Source organism: Entelurus aequoreus, linkage group LG15 (assembly GCF_033978785.1).
Source record: "Entelurus aequoreus isolate RoL-2023_Sb linkage group LG15, RoL_Eaeq_v1.1, whole genome shotgun sequence".
Taxonomy (NCBI): Eukaryota; Metazoa; Chordata; class Actinopteri; order Syngnathiformes; family Syngnathidae; genus Entelurus; species Entelurus aequoreus.
Genome location: NC_084745.1, coordinates 43840877 through 43858300, shown reverse-complemented (window position 1 = coordinate 43858300; position 17424 = coordinate 43840877). Strand labels below are relative to the sequence as shown.

The following is a 17424-nucleotide window of genomic DNA, read 5'->3' as shown; positions in this document are numbered from 1 at the left end:
CTAGGTCACGTGATTGCGACCCAGCAATACAACATTTTGTTAATGCTGTTTAAGGCTGTCAAGTAATTAAAAATTATTAAAACCATAATAGCTGCTTACTGCAGTATAGTACTGCTAATATGAGTCAGTTAATTTACAAATAGTTTTAGTTAGGATAGAGTATCTTAATTAATTTTCATTAGCTAATCAAAAGCTTTATTCAGAATATTTAGATTCCGAGTAGAAATAATATTTTATATTTATAAATGGTTGATTTATATAGGCTAGTAAGGTAAAGTTTTGTACCTGACAAGTTTCGTTCTATTAGTGACACCTCTGAGGAAGGCTGCAGAAGCAAGATAGCCAAAACTTGTCAGGTACAAAACTTTACCTTACTAGCCTATATAAATCAACCGTTTATAAAGACACATTAGTAGGCTAAATGAACCTCTTCAACAAAAAAATAATATTTTATAATACAGTGATTCAATGTCCATAATGTAACAATTTCCCCCCCATTGACTCCGATCGTTACCCTATTCCAGACTATACCAAAAGCGAGCTAAATTGTACTGCATGGTGGAAAGGTGGCGTTTGTGCAACATTCCGAGTTGGCATACCTATATCCACATAGTTTTTTAACTTACCGTACATACTTACATTTTTCTGCGGGTTCGCACTCTGCAGACTGCTGACTGTTTTGTTTGTTTCCTCTCAGGGGAACAAGGAGACTGGACTAGAGCGTGTCATAGACTGTGTTGCTTCGTTCAAGTGAGTGTTTTTTTTTTGCACAAAATCCAACCTAAACTCCAAACAAAATAAACACATAATTTATTCTGTACCATTTTGGAATGCAACTTTGTTAGTGATAGGAGACAACATGTAATCACAAGAGATAAAACAATGACAGCATCTGCCAAGGCGTTTTAAGGGGGGGGAGGAGGTGCCTGGATCAACAAAACTGATTACTGTGGGTCGTCTTCCATTTGCGCCAAAAACGAACACACTCTGCTCAGACAGTGATGCGTTCAGGGCCACAAAAACAGTCGGGCAACTCCAACATCACACTGCGATGCACACACAGCCAATCAGTGTCATTAACAGCGTGTTTTGTTTGCATGTTGCTGTTTTGCAGGTTAGATTATAGCGGTTAAAAGAGGTAAATGCTGTATGCTTCCTCTTAATTTGGCAAAATGAATGGGAACTACATGTACATGTTATTCCAGTGTCATGAATTTAAGAATTGTATTTTATGGATAATATTATAAATGGTAATAAAAGCTCTGTAATTATATATTTTACAAAAAAAGTTGTGCCCATTTTGCACCCATCTCATTGTGCAAAATGTGTATGTTTTACAAAATACAAAATGTGATCTATGAAAAGGGTACATGTCTCAAATTATTTAAAAGCAGGACCCCCACCCAGACATACAACATAGAGCTCATGAAAAACAATATTTTTTATTTTCATTGTCAGTGGTAGGGCTGCACAATTTTGAGAAAAAAATTGTCTTTGTCTCCGAAATTGCGATAGTGATTCGATTTGCGTTTTTTATATTTTATATCTAAAACTGAGAAAATAACTAGTGAAGGAAGACTTTTAGACTGTCAATCTACATATTCTTGTCTCAATGTGCCACACTTTAGAACAGGGGTGTCCAAACTTTTTGACTTGTGGGCGGCATTGGGCTAAAAAAATTTGGCTAGGGGCTGAAAGCCAACTGCATATAAAGTAACAATATATATAGCCTATACGTATATATGTGTACATATTATAATAATATATAGGATATATCATTAATATAATTGGATATTAAGAGTACGTGAAAGTTCTCCTACCTTGTTTACTTCAGCGATGACGTCTTAAGTTTTGTAATCAATCAGAAATATCAAGCAGCTAAAATGCACCAAACATGGATAGGTGTCGAGTAAGTGTTTTGCATTTTTCCCATTATGCATTGTAATGGATTTAAATGGGTGTAATTTTGAATTTTTGTATGGTGCTTGGAAATTTTATTTTATAATATCCGTACGTTCATTGAGCAAGTTGTTTTATTATGTGATCATGTGTGTTGACTTTTTGTGTTGGTTGCATTTTTTGGGGGGGTCATATTAGAGAATGCTGTGCTGTATTGACTTCAATGTACATTTCATGGTTATTGAGCTGATTTACACATGTTGTCAACTAAATGGTGGCTAAATTGGCAGCAATCACAATGTCGGGGGGGGGGGGGGGGGGGGGCGTGTTTGGGGCGGGGGGCGTGGTTGGGGCGTGGTTAAGAGGAGAGTATATTTACAGCTAGAATTCACCAAATCAAGTATTTCACATGTATATATATAATATATATACATATATATATATATGTATGAAATACTTGACTTTCAGTGAATTCTAGCTATATATATATTTTATTTTAATTTTATTATACATATAAATAAAAGACATACTTGAATTTCAGTATTCTGCAGGCTATCCGGTAGGTGGCAGTATTGTCCTGTTTAAGAGTGTCACAACATTGCTGTTTATGGCAGACGAACTGCTTTACAGTAGACTAAACGTGACTGCTGTTGTTGTGAGTTGTTACCGCGCTGGGAGGACGTTAATGAAACTGCCTAACAATAAACCCACATAAGAAACCAAGAACTCTCTCTGCTTGTTGTGCACTCTACTCTCTAAAAGCCGTAGATGTTATGACGTCATTGGGCAGGCAAGCTGCTGGGAAAGCGGACGTGAGAACGGCTGTCCCCACTCAGGTCGGCATTGAGCTGGAGGGGGCGTGGCCTCCAGCTCCGGCTGAATACCGGGACTTTGTCGGGAGAAGGGAGGTTGTCGGGAGAGGCGCTGAATACCGGGATTCTCCCGCTAAAAACGGGAGGGTTGGCAAGTATGGTGTGCGTACGTGTACGTGTGCGTGTGTAAAGTTGGCGCCCCGCTCTCCGCATCACGAGGCAAAAATTGGGAATGACTGAAAACTCATTTCATTCTACTGTTAAATAAACACGCTCAGGGGCTGAGAGCGATGTCGAAACATAAACAGTATAAATATGCTGGAGGACCTTGAGAGCTTAAATACTATTAGAGTTACCAGGGAATTTTGATGATGATGATAATGAGTGTTTTAAATCCACCTTAATATACAGGAAGCCAGGTGTAACTGGTCGTGGTCTTTACGAGCTGCGTCCTGAGTGGAGCAAGCACTTCAACCTGTACTTTTATCACTACAGCAGAGCCGACCAATCTAAGGTACTAAAATGTACGTCACCAATACATACACACACTACATTGTTTTGACGACGTATGTGCAGGCAGAGGAGGCTCAGAGAAAGCTGAGGAGACAGACCGGCGATGATACAGGTGAATATTGGAGTGACATGATTGATAAAGAAGCAAAACATCAGCTGTTTGTGATGGTAAATAATAGGGGTTTAGGTACATAAACCATAAACCAATGGTCCTTTATGTACAAGAAGGCAAAGTGTTGCAAATGATTAAAGAGTGTCTGTAAGATTGCTCCAAGCAAGGTTTCACGCTAATGGAGGTTTTGTGCATGCAATACACAGTTGCACACTCCCTGGGCTTGTGGAGGCTAATTTCGGCTAATACTTGGTTTTTCTTTTGTGACCGCATGTATTAGATTACTGAATAATCACCGCTAATACTTCCTATTTGGGGACCGCTTGTATTAGACAACGCAAGACACACGCACCTCTTTAATTGTTAAATGCAGTGGCAAAGTTGCTAAATAAGAAGCACAGATCAGGGTTTCCCCCAGATTGCCAATATACATGTGGCGGTTGGGGCGTGGTCGATATGATATACATATGACATCATGATTAATTTAATCTGCACATATTTTCTTTAAAAAGGCTAAACAGATGTTAAAAACAAATCTGTGTTATTTGTTATTAGTATGAACTTATATGTTCGTGTACCATTTTGCTCTATTTCTCAATTGTTGCTGCTTGTTTTTAACGTAAAACAGGCTCCACTATATTCTGCACTGCCTGAATGTTGGAATTTAGTTTGCCAAATATTTGAGCAATCCTTTGAATTAGAGATTGTAAAAATAACTTGAGGTGTTTTGTTGATATTCTCCACAGTAATCGCTGTACAACTAAGCACACAAAGAAAAATACACCAACACACAAATGAAGAGATCATACATGTAGGAATCACAACAGTTTTGAGTAAAATGAAAAAAGCATCACAATTATACAGGATGAAGGTTGGCGCGAATGCCATTAGCTTAAAGTGGAACTGCACTTTTCTTTTAATTTTGCCTACCATTCACAATCACTATGAAAGACATAACGAATGTCATTTTTGGAATCGAGTTATTCAATTTACTCAAATCGCTTCACTCCTAATATACTACAGCACCTTACAACATCCCAATAGTGCTCAATGTACTACATAAGATAAACAGGTTAAAACATATACAAACAGGGTAAATTCACAAAGAGGTGTTCAGGACAGGGCTGGCTCTATCGCTAGCTGCGGATTAGCCACGGGCTGCACAGTATTAGTTTACCGAATAGACAAGGGACAAAAAGTATACAATGTGGGAAGTCTGTACGCTCCTGTATAGAACTGAAAGTTCTGTACCCCCCCAAAAAATCTGTTTTTAAATACAATGTGTCGTTATACCCTGAATAGAATGTGGATTATATCAACAGTAATAAGATGACACATTGATATACTACAGTACTAATAGTATATACAATTTCAAAGACGTTTAAACATGTCCACTTTTTTCACATTTTTTCTGGGGATGTTGTTTTCTTTCTTCTAAAGATTGTGTTTGTTTGTTCCTCAGCCCTTCCCCCACCAGTTCCTCCCCCTCTATGTCCCCTGTTTGCTAGCCTGGTGAACTTGCTGCAGTGTGATGTGCTTTTGGGTGTGGAGGGTGCTGTGTTGCAGTGGGCGATGGAACCGAGGGGCGGAGGCTGGTCAGAGTCCATGCTGCAGAGAGTGAGAGACACTTTAAGATAAAACATTTATAAATGCAGAAAATGTTTTAAAATCTTGGTGGAAGACTTTAGGCTAAAATCCAACCAAGAAACCAGATGTGCTGAAATGTGTCTTTGTACATTTGTTAACATAATGTAGGTGCTCCATCTAGTAGGCATGGCTCTGTTGGAGGAGCAGCAACAGCTGGAAAACAATAGCGAGGAGGACATCACCTTCAATTACACTTCTAAAATTACACGTCAGTACAACATGTTTTCTATTTGAACAGCATCATAACTCAATCCAACAACTTCTTTGTGTACCTTCTTTTAGGTCCAGGTGAAGCTCCAAATACTTCAGGAAGTGTCCTGGCTTTGCTGGAGAGTCTTCAGAATGCTCCTCATCTGGAGGTCCACAAAGACATGATCACCTGGATCCTAAAGGTACAGTGTGCTGACAGAGGATGTACTCAAACTCGGCCATTTGTACTGTGCTGGGCTTGTGTGCAATTCTCCTCCCCCCTTTCCAGGCCCTCGCTTGCCTGCTTGCTCTTTCCTTACTTTATATTCTGCTGTTTTACTGCAATTTCCCTGGCTTTGCGGAAGATTTCCATACTTATTTTAAGTCGTAATGATTATTTTGTACAAGTTGCTGCTGTCATTAATTAATACTACAATAGGGCTGATAGCATTCATTTGATGATGCGTTCTTCTGCGCTTTAGTGCTACGATATATTAATGTGTTATGAAGTTAAAAGTTAAAGTACCAATGATTGTCACACACACACTAGGGGTGCTGAAATTATTCTTTGCATTTAACCCATCACCCTTGATCACCCCCTGGGAGGTGAGGAGAGCAGTGGGCAGCAGCGCCCGGGAATAATTTTTGGTGATTTAACCAGGGATGATGTTCGAAACCGGTTCTCCCGATTGTTCGATAAGAAAAGAACAGATTCCATGGATTCTAATCCCTTTTTGAGAACCGGTTCCCGTTATCGAAGCCACTATACCGTATTTTCGCGACTATAGGGCGCACCGTATTAAAAGGCGCCATGTCAGTTACGGGTGCTATTTCTGTATTTAACGCATAAATAAGGCGCAGCGTATTTTTGGGCGCTATCTTAAAACATACACTAGCATGCATGGACGCTGTTTAAAAAAGGCAGCAGGAGCGAAGCTGAGTTCGATTGTACTTTATTGAAGTACCGTATTTTTCTGAGTATAAGTCGCTCCGGAGTATAAGTCGCACCGACTGAAAATGCATGATAAAGAAGGGAAAAAACGTATATAAGTCGCACTGGAGTATAAATCGCATTTTTGGGGGAAATTTATTTGATAAAACCCAACACTAAGAATAGACATTTGAAATAAAGAATAGTGAACAACAGGCTGAATTAGTGTACGTTATATGACGCATAAATAACCAACTGAGAACCTGCTTGGTATGTTAACGTAACACATTATGGTAAGAGTCATTCAATAACTATAACATATAGAACATGTTATACGTTTACCAAACAATCTGTCACTCCTAATCGCTAAATCCCATGAAATCTTATACGTCTAGTCTCTTACGTGAATGAGCTAAATAATATTATTTGATATTTTACGGTAATGTGTTAATAATTTCACACATACTGTAAGTCGCTCCTGAGTATAAGTCGCACCCCCGGCCAAACTATGAAAAAAACTGCGACTTATAGTCCGAAAAATACGGTATATATATATACACACACACACACAATTTTGTGTGTGTCGCCCTCGATATGTAGGAATATCTTGGCTTTACCCTAACACCTTTTCTTGATCAAACACTGTGAAAAACTTCTTCTTGTCCACAGGTTTATTGACCGTCAAAAGGGTAAAACTGAAAACATACAAGCAGAAAGGAGGCTTACATTAAAGACATGCACACACACAGCCAATGACACACACAAGCATATTACAATAACAAATGCATTACGCGGTGAAATGAACTTACATGGATAAAGAAACACCACAAAATATGTATTTTAAGCACTCTACAGCAAACTAGTTTAATATGCTAACATTCACTTCACAGTATGAAATTACAAAAATTTGCATGACTGACTTTTGGCCAAAAAACGTCCCAAATTCACAGCCAACAAATAATACACCACAATCAAATATTAACATGCTACTTAACGATACATACCGATGATATTTTGTTTGGCATGAGAATTTGCAATCGTCACTGAACTAGCTTAAACTAGACCTGAAAGCACTGCTGACTTGGGCAATGCTGCCTCCCGCTGTCTGTTCAATTCCAAAGTGAACTTAAACACTGGTCTTACATATATTCTTAAAACATTCAACAAACAAGACAGAACAGTATGTATATACACATATGTATGTGTATGTATATACATATTTATATAATGCATTTACATATATTGCATTTATGTAAATGCATATGCCTGTATATGTGCATATATTACATATCAGTGGCCTAGTGGTTAGAGTGATCGGTAGGTCGTGAGTTCAAACCCCGGCCGAGTCATACCAAAGACTATAAAAATGGGACCCATTACCTCCCTGCTTGGCACTCAGCATCAAGGGTTGGAATTGGGGGTTAAATCACCAAAATGATTCCCAGGCGCGCCCACCGCTGCTGCTCACTCTTCCCCTCACCTCCCAGGGGGTGAGGGTGATGGGTCAAATGCAGAGGATAATCTCACCACACCTAGTGTGTGTGTGACAATCATTGGTACTTTAACTTTTAACTTTATACCACATTAATATATATATATATATATATATATATATATATATATATATGTATATATATATATGTATATATATATATATATACATATATATATATATATATATATATATATATATATATATATATATATATATATATATATATATATATGTATATATATATATATATGTATATATATATATATATATATATGTATATATATATATATATATATATATATATATATATATATATATATATATATATGTATATATGTATATATATATGTATATATATATATATATATATATACTATATATATATATATATATATATATATATATATATATATATATATATATATATATATATATATATATATATATATATATATATATATATATATATATATATATATAATCTACACAATCCAATAAAGGATAATGGTTTATGTGATTTAGTGTTTTGTGGCTATATAGAAAAGATGGACAGATGGAGGTGTTTGCTGAATAGTTCCTTTTCTGCAGCTACAGTTTGTCAATTTTATTTGACTTGAACTTTGGAGTAAATTTGAAGTGTCTGCCAAGGTTGTTATGTGGTTTATTTTGTATTCCAAATATCAATATGGAATTTTTTTTGTTTGCAGATGGTGGCAAACATCAAAACGATTAGAGAACGTACATCCTCCACCTCTTCAGTTACTGTCACCCATGGACATGGGCAGGAGGAGGTGAAACTTACAAACCTCGTCCTTACTTTCATGCTGAAATTTTGTGAAATTAGTTATTAAGTGGATTTGGTGTCCTCCTGCAGATGATACGAGACAAAGACAAAGCAGAGAGGAAGAGGAAGGCAGAAATGGCTCGACTGCGGAGGGAAAAGATAATGGCTCAGATGTCTGAGATGCAGAAGCATTTCATCAACGAGAACAAAGAACTTTTTCAGCAAACTCTAGCAGAACTTGAGGTGTCAACATCTGCTGATTTGGAGCACAGGTAAAAACTTTTTTTCTTCTTTTTTTAGTACTCAGTCGAGAGTGTATGTGTAGTCCCAACCATATGCATTGAGAAGCAGGACTGGTCAAGGCGTTCGTGTCGGAGGGATGGCAAAAGGACTTTTTTTTTTTTTTTTAAACAATCAGTCATATAGAGGATGGGTCATTGTATAGGTCTGCTGTACTGGAGCACTTTGCCAACTCTTTCACATTCTTCCGAAGTCTACCGGATATATCCCTTTTCTATTGACACCCCAACTGAACTCACGAATCTCCCAGACTGTGGTGTTTTTGTGTTGATATAAGATATTGTAGCTTTTCGTCGGATGTCGAAAGGATGACGAGGACGTGGTCGATTAACAATCACTTTATTAAAACAACCAACCAACAACATTTACAACCGTCTTACTAAAGTGCACATACACTGGCTCCAAACCCAAGAACACATTTCCACGAGGTAGAATTATTATTAATAAATCGATTTTCATTGTCGGAGCATTAAAAAAGACTGTTTACAACCATCTAAATAATTTGTCAAACATAATTAGAACCCTTTAAACATGACAACATGAATAAACACCCATATAGTCACCTTTACACTCATTTTACCCAATAATAGTAGTGTGTTCCACTGTAGATTACAGTACTCACTGGTAGTCTGGAGGATCCTCCAGGCGTCAGTGCGGTCGTCACGCGGTCACTACAACACAACCACTACATGGAAACACTTCATCACATCAAGTTTAATTTCTCTAAATGCGAACTAGGATTTGATGTGCTGAAACCACAGGCATAAATTGTTCTGCACAAAGTTGGTCAACTTGACAGGCTCCGATACTACCATTAGTCGTGTTGTTAGCATTGTCATTCCACATTGCTCACGGCAAACAGTCTTTAAAGTGATGTGGCGCTAATTATATCGAAGACAGCGTGCATCAAGTGAGTTCATCTCCACTTTGCATTGGCCTGACAGTTTCTGATACCTGTGAACTGACAGCATTAAGTCACATCAAATCATGTACGTCTCGAGTTTTGTCATTTGACATCCCTCATGCAAAGTCTCACTAATGTGCACATGTTGCATTGATGAAAAACGAGTTGAAGATGAAGTGCATCATAAAGTTGTTCTGCCAAAAATTGGTCAATTCAATTGTTGCAGTGAAGATAGCGCCAAGACTAGCTGTTGAGTTGTTAGCACTGTGCACCTTTTACCCGGAAACATAAGTGTGGAGAGGGACGACTGTATTGAACTACCATCTTTAATTATGATTATATTAGTTGTTGTCCAAGGTTCCTAAACCAAAGATGACCCAGTTGAGTAACCGCTTTAAAAGTAACCGCAGTGAATTTTTTTGTATAGAATTAGCAAATACATTAAATATTAGAGGTGGGGGAAATGCATTGCAATTTGGACATGGGCGATTGTAAAAATTGATTAGGAAATGTCAATAATCGATTATTTATTTATTGTAAATAAAGTAATGCAGACAGTTCTAAAATTTGGTTGACTGCAGCGAGCCACCTTACAGAGAGATCCGACCAGCAAAAGCTGCACATGATGAATGCTTATTCAGTGAAACGAAAAGAAATGAAAAACTGCAACAATATACATAAATTAAAAATGCATAAATTATTGATATTTAATTGAATTGTAGCTCCTGAATCGTAATTGTATTCGAATCGTGAGGTGCCCAAAGATTTCCACTTCTATGAAATATAGCCACATGACATTAGCAAATATAGCCACATGACAATAGCATGTTGACACTAAGCACATTACTGTGATTTAACAGAAAATATTTGAAAATGAATAATTTAACAACACTTATTTTCACATAGTGGGGAATATGTTGGGGTAACAGGACTAAGACTAAGGACTAAAACCCATGAACACCACTAAATACAGATTTCCTGATCATGGGGTATAAGCTGATGAGATGACAAGCCTCACCAATTTTTACTGCAGCTGATTCCCAGTGTTTACATGGCTAAGGACTGTCCTGACTTGAAAGATTCCTTCAAAAAGGATGCATGCTGTTTTGTTGTTTTTGTTATTGTTTACAAACTCAGCGAGTAAGGCCATGTACATATGAACACGGATACTTAAGCCATGTCCACACGAATACAGATAGTTTAGAAAATTAATATCCAGGGTTAAAACGGTCTCCATCAACACAAGTGTAGTTTCAAAACAGTCCTTGTCTACACACAAACGTATACGCCAGCTGTCATGCACATTTTGTCCAATCAGAAGCCTGGAAAAGCAGCTATAGCTGACTTGAGGGTGTGTGTGTTTACAAAGCATCGGTGTTCGTGTGGACATGGCCTTATAGTAGTTTTGGCTTTTGTTTAGTTATTGTGCACTATCCACTTTTTTTTGCTCCAGGGGTATGTAACATTTAATACCACAAATTAGATACATCATCTGATCTACAAATTCTAAATTTAATGAAATCAGTTTTGTAAAAAAGGCTCACTGTGTTTATTTTAGCTGCTTGCTAAAACATTTTCATTGTCATTATCTATTGTCAAAGTATCAGATCGGGACTCAAACTCAGATCAAATCTTAGGCCAAAAATGTAATTGAGTTTGGAGGCCAGAAATGCTGATTAGGACATGACTACCACTAAAGTATGAATTTTCACTAAATTGTTATACTTCAAAGTTGATTTTGGATAGGGAGTAACATAAATACGTTAAAAAAAAAGTTTTCTAAAGGGTTTAAATGAAAAAGAGAAATGTAACATGTAAAGTAAAATTTTAGGGAGCAAGGACAGGCAACACAAGGGAATTAAGAGTCTGATTTGATTACAAACCTCGAAGTTGATTAGTTGGACAACTTATTACTGTAGGGGACAAGCCGCTCACTGTAGCAACTAGATATACATCTATGTGACATTACTGACACCTAGTGACCAGTCAGTATGTGTTTATTTAAGTAAAAAAAGATGCTATAGATTCGACTGATCGTTGACTAAAAAAAATCTGATTTCCATCCATCCATTTTCTACCGCTCTCGGCGTCTTGGAGGGTGCTGGAGCCTATCCCAGCTGCACCCTGGACAAGTCACCACTTCATCGCAGGGCCAACACAGACAGACAACATTCATATTCACACACTAAATTTGATTATGAAAATCCTTATTTGAAGACAGCCTTGTTATTTATCAAGTATGCAATCAGATTAATGTACAGGACACTTTGCTTGATGAAATATTATTACATCTGATTTTATTGTGCATCCATGCATTTTATTTTCTAGGGAAGTTTTGGTTTGGATGGCCTATATAAGCTCCTTGTCTCTTGCCATTCCAGCACTTCCAGTTCGGAGCCGTCCTGTTCATCTGAGGTCTGCGTCGGTCCCACAAGAGTGGGCAGAGGAGCCGAGCGGCGTGACCTGGTGACCTGTATACTGTGTCAGGAGGAACAGGAGGTCAAATGTCATGGCAGGGCCATGGTTTTGGCAGCGTTTGTTCAGAAATCAACCGTTTTGTCCAAAAGACGCTGCTGCTCTATACCCAACGCAGGTGCGCTTCATTCACCCTTTCCCTGAAACAGACGAAAGAGTGATCATTTTTTAGGATTTCTGATTGGTGATTGTATGGATATTGTGTTTCAGAGCGACATGACCCTTTGTTCATGCATCCAGACCTGTCAGTAGGTATCCATACTGCTAGTTGTGGACACATCATGCATGCCACCTGCTGGCAGAGGTGAGAGTCACATGATTAGAAGCAGTCACTATACTGTAATGTGTAATGATTACCACTAGGGTGTGTTAAATGTTCTTGTCCACTAGATGTGGTGGTGTTCCACATTCTAGTCATTGCATCAACGCCAACTTTATATTCAGGTACTTTGAAGCAGTGCAGCTCAAGGAGCAGAGGCGGCAGCAGCGTTTGCGAAGTCACACCAGCTACGACGTGGAGAATGGAGAGTTCCTGTGTCCACTGTGCGAGTGTCTTAGCAACACTGTTATCCCTCTGCTGCCGCATGCACAAACACCTGACCGCAGGTACAATCACACGCATCTCCCGTGTATTGTATTATTTTGTAGTCTGGTTAATGTTGTGACTTAAGATATTGGCTGCACAAAAAAATGTACATTGACATCTAATTTAATTTCTATTTTCTTAGATTTGTAATTAATGCATTTTTCAATGGCTTATTTGTCTTTTAGTGTTGATCACCCAAGTCTGGACATGTGGCTGAAGACAACTAGTCAGCAGATTGCAGCGCTGCACCACTCCTATAGAAAACCGCCAAGTGGTCAGTCAGCAGTCATTCAGACACATGAAAAACTGCTCTATTGTGTTCGTGTTGTGAGTGTTTTAATGCTACTTCTGATGTCTGTGCAGCAGATGACATGGAGCCTCCTATCCCTGAAGGATTCAGACTTGATTTTACTCCACTGTGAGTCAGCATTGATTATCTTTTGAGATTGTCACTACCGTATTTTTCGGATTATAAATCGCAATTTTTTTCATAGTTTGGCCGTGGGTGCGACATATACTCCGGAGCAATTTGTGTGTGAAATTATTAACACATTACCGTAAAATATCAAATAATATTATTTATCTCATTCGCGTAAGAGACGAAGCAAATGGCAGCCATCGTCACACACACGTCAGCAATCGTCGCTCACACGTCAACCAATAAGAATTCGGTGGGGGAGGGTCATGGCAGAAGTGCATTGTGGGTCATAGGATGCTAACTGCTATATGCTACTGCCGTAGCTATTAAAATGGATCACATCAACATTGGCGGTAACTTATAAAAACTGAGAAGGGCTGAACTAAAATGGCACCAAAAAGGAAATCATATACTGCAGATTACAAGCTGGACGTAATGAAATATGCAGCAGAGAACGGCAATCGAGCAGCAGAAAGAAAGGAAACGGCGCATACCAGAGTCGACACCGGGGGGAGGAAGATTTCATCGGATTTAGCGATCGGGAGTGACAGATTGTTTGGTAAACGTATAGCATGTTCTATATGTTATAGTTATTTGAAGGACTCTTACCATGATGTGTTGCGTTAACATACCAGGCACGTTCTCAGTTGGTTATTTATGCGTCATATAACGTACACTTATTCAGCCTGTTGTTCACTATTCTTTATTTATATTAAATTGCCTTTCAAATGTCTATTCTTGGTGTTGGATTTTATCAAATAAATTTCCCCCAAAAATGCGACTTATACTCCAGTGCGACTTATATATGTTTTTTTCCTTCTTTATTGTGCATTTTCGGCTGGTGCGACGTATACTCCGGAGCGACTTTTAGTCCGAAAAATACGGTATATAGAGAAAAACATCTCATCGAAGGTTACAGGACTGTCGTCAATGATGACTTATATTATTTTTTCTTAGAAACCCTTTTTCCAGCAGTATTATTGAGATGATAACCACGTTCAGCATGTCAACCTACAAGGTGGGACTAAAGGTGAATCCCAATGAGCAGGACCACAGGGTGCCCGTGCTGAGTTGGTCCACCTGTGCCTATACCATCCAGGCAATAGGTACACATACACACCCACACCCACTTACAGTGTATTTGGAAAGTATTTACAGTGCTTCACTTTTTCCACATTTGGTTATGTTATAGCCTTATTCCAAATTGGAATATATACATTTTTGTCCTCAAAATTCTACACACAATACTCCATAAAGACAATGTGAAAAGCAAAATGTATTATGAATAAATGTATCATATTGTAAAGAAAATGTATTAAAAATAAAAAACAAAAAAATCACATGTACATAAGAATTCACAGCATTTGTTCAATACTTTGTTGATGAATCTTTGGCAGTCTTTATAAATACGATGTCACATGCTTGGCACACCTATATTTGGTCCGTTTTGCCCATTCCTCTTTGCCCATTCCTTTTTGCAGCACCTCTCAAGCTCCATCAGGTTGGATTGGAAGCGTTGGTTTTCACCCAGGTTGTCTCTGTACATTGCTGCATTAATCTTTTCCTCTATCCTGACTAATCTCCTAGTTCCTGCCGCTCAAAACATCCCCACAGCATGATCACTGTAGGTATGGTATTGGCCTGGTGATGAGCGGCGCCTGATTTCCTCCAAACATGATGCTTGGCATTCACGCCAAAGAGTTCAATCTTTGTCTCATCAGACCAGAGAATTTAGTTTCTCATGGTCTGAGAGTCTTTCAGGTGCATGTTGGCAAACTTTTAACGAAAAAAAATGGCTTCCCTCCGGCCGTTATACAATACAGACCTGGTTGGTGGATTGCTGAAGAGATGGTTGTCCTTCTGGAAGGTTCTCCTCTCTCCACAGAGGAATGTTGTAGCTCTGACAAAGTGACCATTGGGTTCTTGGTCACCTCCCTGACTGGACTAAGATGAATGCAACAATGTACAGAGACATCCTGGATGAAAACCAACGCTTCCCATCCGATCTGATGGAGCTTTAGAGGTGCTGCAAAGAGGATTGGGTGAAACTGCCCAAAGATTGGTGTGCCAAGCTTGTGGCATCGTATTCAAAAATACTTGAGGCTGTAATTGCTGCCAAAGGTGCATCAACAAAGTATCGAGCATTTTTAATACATTTGCAAAAATTTAGAAAAATAAACTTTTCACGTTGTCATTATGGAGTATTGTCTGTAGAATTTTGACTCCAAAAATTAATTTATTCCATTTTGGAAGAAGGCCTAACAAGGCATAACAAAATGTGGAAAAAGTGAAACGATGTGAATACTTTCCGGAAGCGCTGTACACCAGAAATCATTTACATTCACCTGTCATAAACAATCTGTCATTGACTTTTACAGAGCGCCTCCTAATGGATGAGGAGAAGCCTTTATTCGGAGGTTTACCCTGCAGACAGGTAATGTTATCCCTCTCAATTATTACACTCAGTGTAGCCTAAGGGACCATCTTTAAATGGACGCTGAGATTTGCTAGAGCCCTGCATAATAGATCTCCAATACCACGTCTGAACAGCTGCTCAAATTTTTGACCTATTTGACTTGTTAATGGTGTACCCTGCCTCCCGCCCAAGTGCAGCTGAGTGTGTGGCACACTCACTGGCTGTATTTACACTGTAGTGAAGCAACAATGAATGATGAAACAAAAGGAGTGATACCGTATTCCCTGGTACCTTAATGTGTGTGTCAATTTAAGAAAAAAAAATGTGTCACTGATACAGCTGCTGTGTCATTTGGCTGTGAAGCGTTAAACTGTGTTTATCAGAAGGGGCTTCTTTTCGGCTCACCAGTTACCACTATTACAGAAAAAAGTCGGAGAAGTGCCGCGGTTTTCGTTGCCTTTACTTTCGACTTTTAAATGTACTCAATGACGTCGCCTTACAATGATGTAAATGGAACTAATAAAACGTTTCAAAGTGTGGGTTCATAAGATAATAAGATTTTTTTTTTCTTTTCCGGTTAACTATTTGGCTCATTTGCCAGAGTTGCACGCTTCGTATTCCTTTTTGAAGAGCTTGTTTAAAAAAATATTTTATTTTATTTACAGGTCAAATGTAGTGACTTTTTTAATTCAGCAGATGGCGCCATTATGAATCACCAGTACAATATACATATATATCACATATATATATATATATATATATATATATATATATATATATATATATATATATATATATATATATATATATATATATATATATACACACACACACACTACCGTTCAAAAGTTTGGGGTCGCCCAAACAATTTTGTGGAATAGCCTTAATTTCTAAGAACAAGAATAGACTGTCGAGTTTCAGATGACAGTTCTCTTTTTCTGGCCATTTTGAGCGTTTAATTGACCCCACAAATGTGATGCTCCAGAAACTCAATCTGATCAAAGGAAGGTCAGTTTTGTAGCTTCTGTAACGAGCTAAACTGTTTTCAGATGTGTGAACATGATTGCACAAGGGTTTTCTAATCATCACTTAGCCTTCTGAGCCAATGAGCAAACACATTGTACCATTAGAACACTGGAGTGATAGTTGCTGGAAATGGGCCTCTATACACTATGTAGATATTGCACCAAAAACCAGACATTTGCAGCTAGAATTGTCATTTACCACATTAGCAATGTATAGAGTGTATTTCTTTAAAGTTAAGACTAGTTTAAAGTTATCTTCATTGAAAAGTACAGTGCTTTTCCTTAAAAAATAAGGACATTTCAATGTGACCCCAAACTTTTGAACGGTAGTGTATATATATATATAGCCAGTAAGTGTGCCACACACTCATTGTGACATAATACATGGCAACATAAAAAAAAACGGAACCTTTTTTTCTCCCAGGTCTAGAGCCCAAATTAGGTTTTTTGGCTTTTAATTTTATACTGTACATCCACCACACACTCGACCGACCAGCTTAAAATAAATGTGTAACAGAGCCGTATAATAAGTAAAGGAGGAAATCACTATGTTTCAGTAGTGAAGATTTAAGTCTGTTTTGTTGTGCTTCAAGTGTGATGTGTTACAGTAATAAACACGATGACACGGTATGTCAATGTCATGTCAAAACCACTACAAGTACTTGTTGGATAGGCTTTTTAAAAGTGTATGTATTTGAAGATCGACAGTTACACAACAATAGAACTGACCTCGGATCAATATAATATAAATTAAAGTTGACTTTAAACAACAAACTGTGCCAGAAAGCATCATGTTGCAATGGATCGAATCGGATCAAATTCTATCGTATCGAGCAGTTTACATTTTAAAATGTATTGTTTCTGACTCATTATTCTCCAATCACTATCTAGATACCTATTATTTTGTATAATATTGGA

The 17424-nt window shown here is 38.0% G+C and overlaps 1 protein-coding gene across 1 annotated transcript in view; it reads left to right on the top strand.

Moving 5' to 3' along the window:
- The window catches only part of ubr2 (ubiquitin protein ligase E3 component n-recognin 2), an 87849-nt gene that overhangs the window by 52775 nt on the left and 17650 nt on the right, over positions 1-17424 (top strand). The window contains exons 22-36 of the mRNA XM_062021566.1: positions 698-750; positions 3123-3225; positions 3288-3336; positions 4799-4953; positions 5092-5191; positions 5266-5375; positions 8306-8389; positions 8473-8654; positions 11968-12179; positions 12272-12365; positions 12506-12667; positions 12833-12921; positions 13011-13065; positions 14023-14171; positions 15444-15499. Of these exons, the coding sequence (XP_061877550.1) occupies positions 698-750; positions 3123-3225; positions 3288-3336; positions 4799-4953; positions 5092-5191; positions 5266-5375; positions 8306-8389; positions 8473-8654; positions 11968-12179; positions 12272-12365; positions 12506-12667; positions 12833-12921; positions 13011-13065; positions 14023-14171; positions 15444-15499 (1653 nt within the window). The remainder of the gene's footprint in view (positions 1-697; positions 751-3122; positions 3226-3287; positions 3337-4798; positions 4954-5091; positions 5192-5265; positions 5376-8305; positions 8390-8472; positions 8655-11967; positions 12180-12271; positions 12366-12505; positions 12668-12832; positions 12922-13010; positions 13066-14022; positions 14172-15443; positions 15500-17424) is intronic.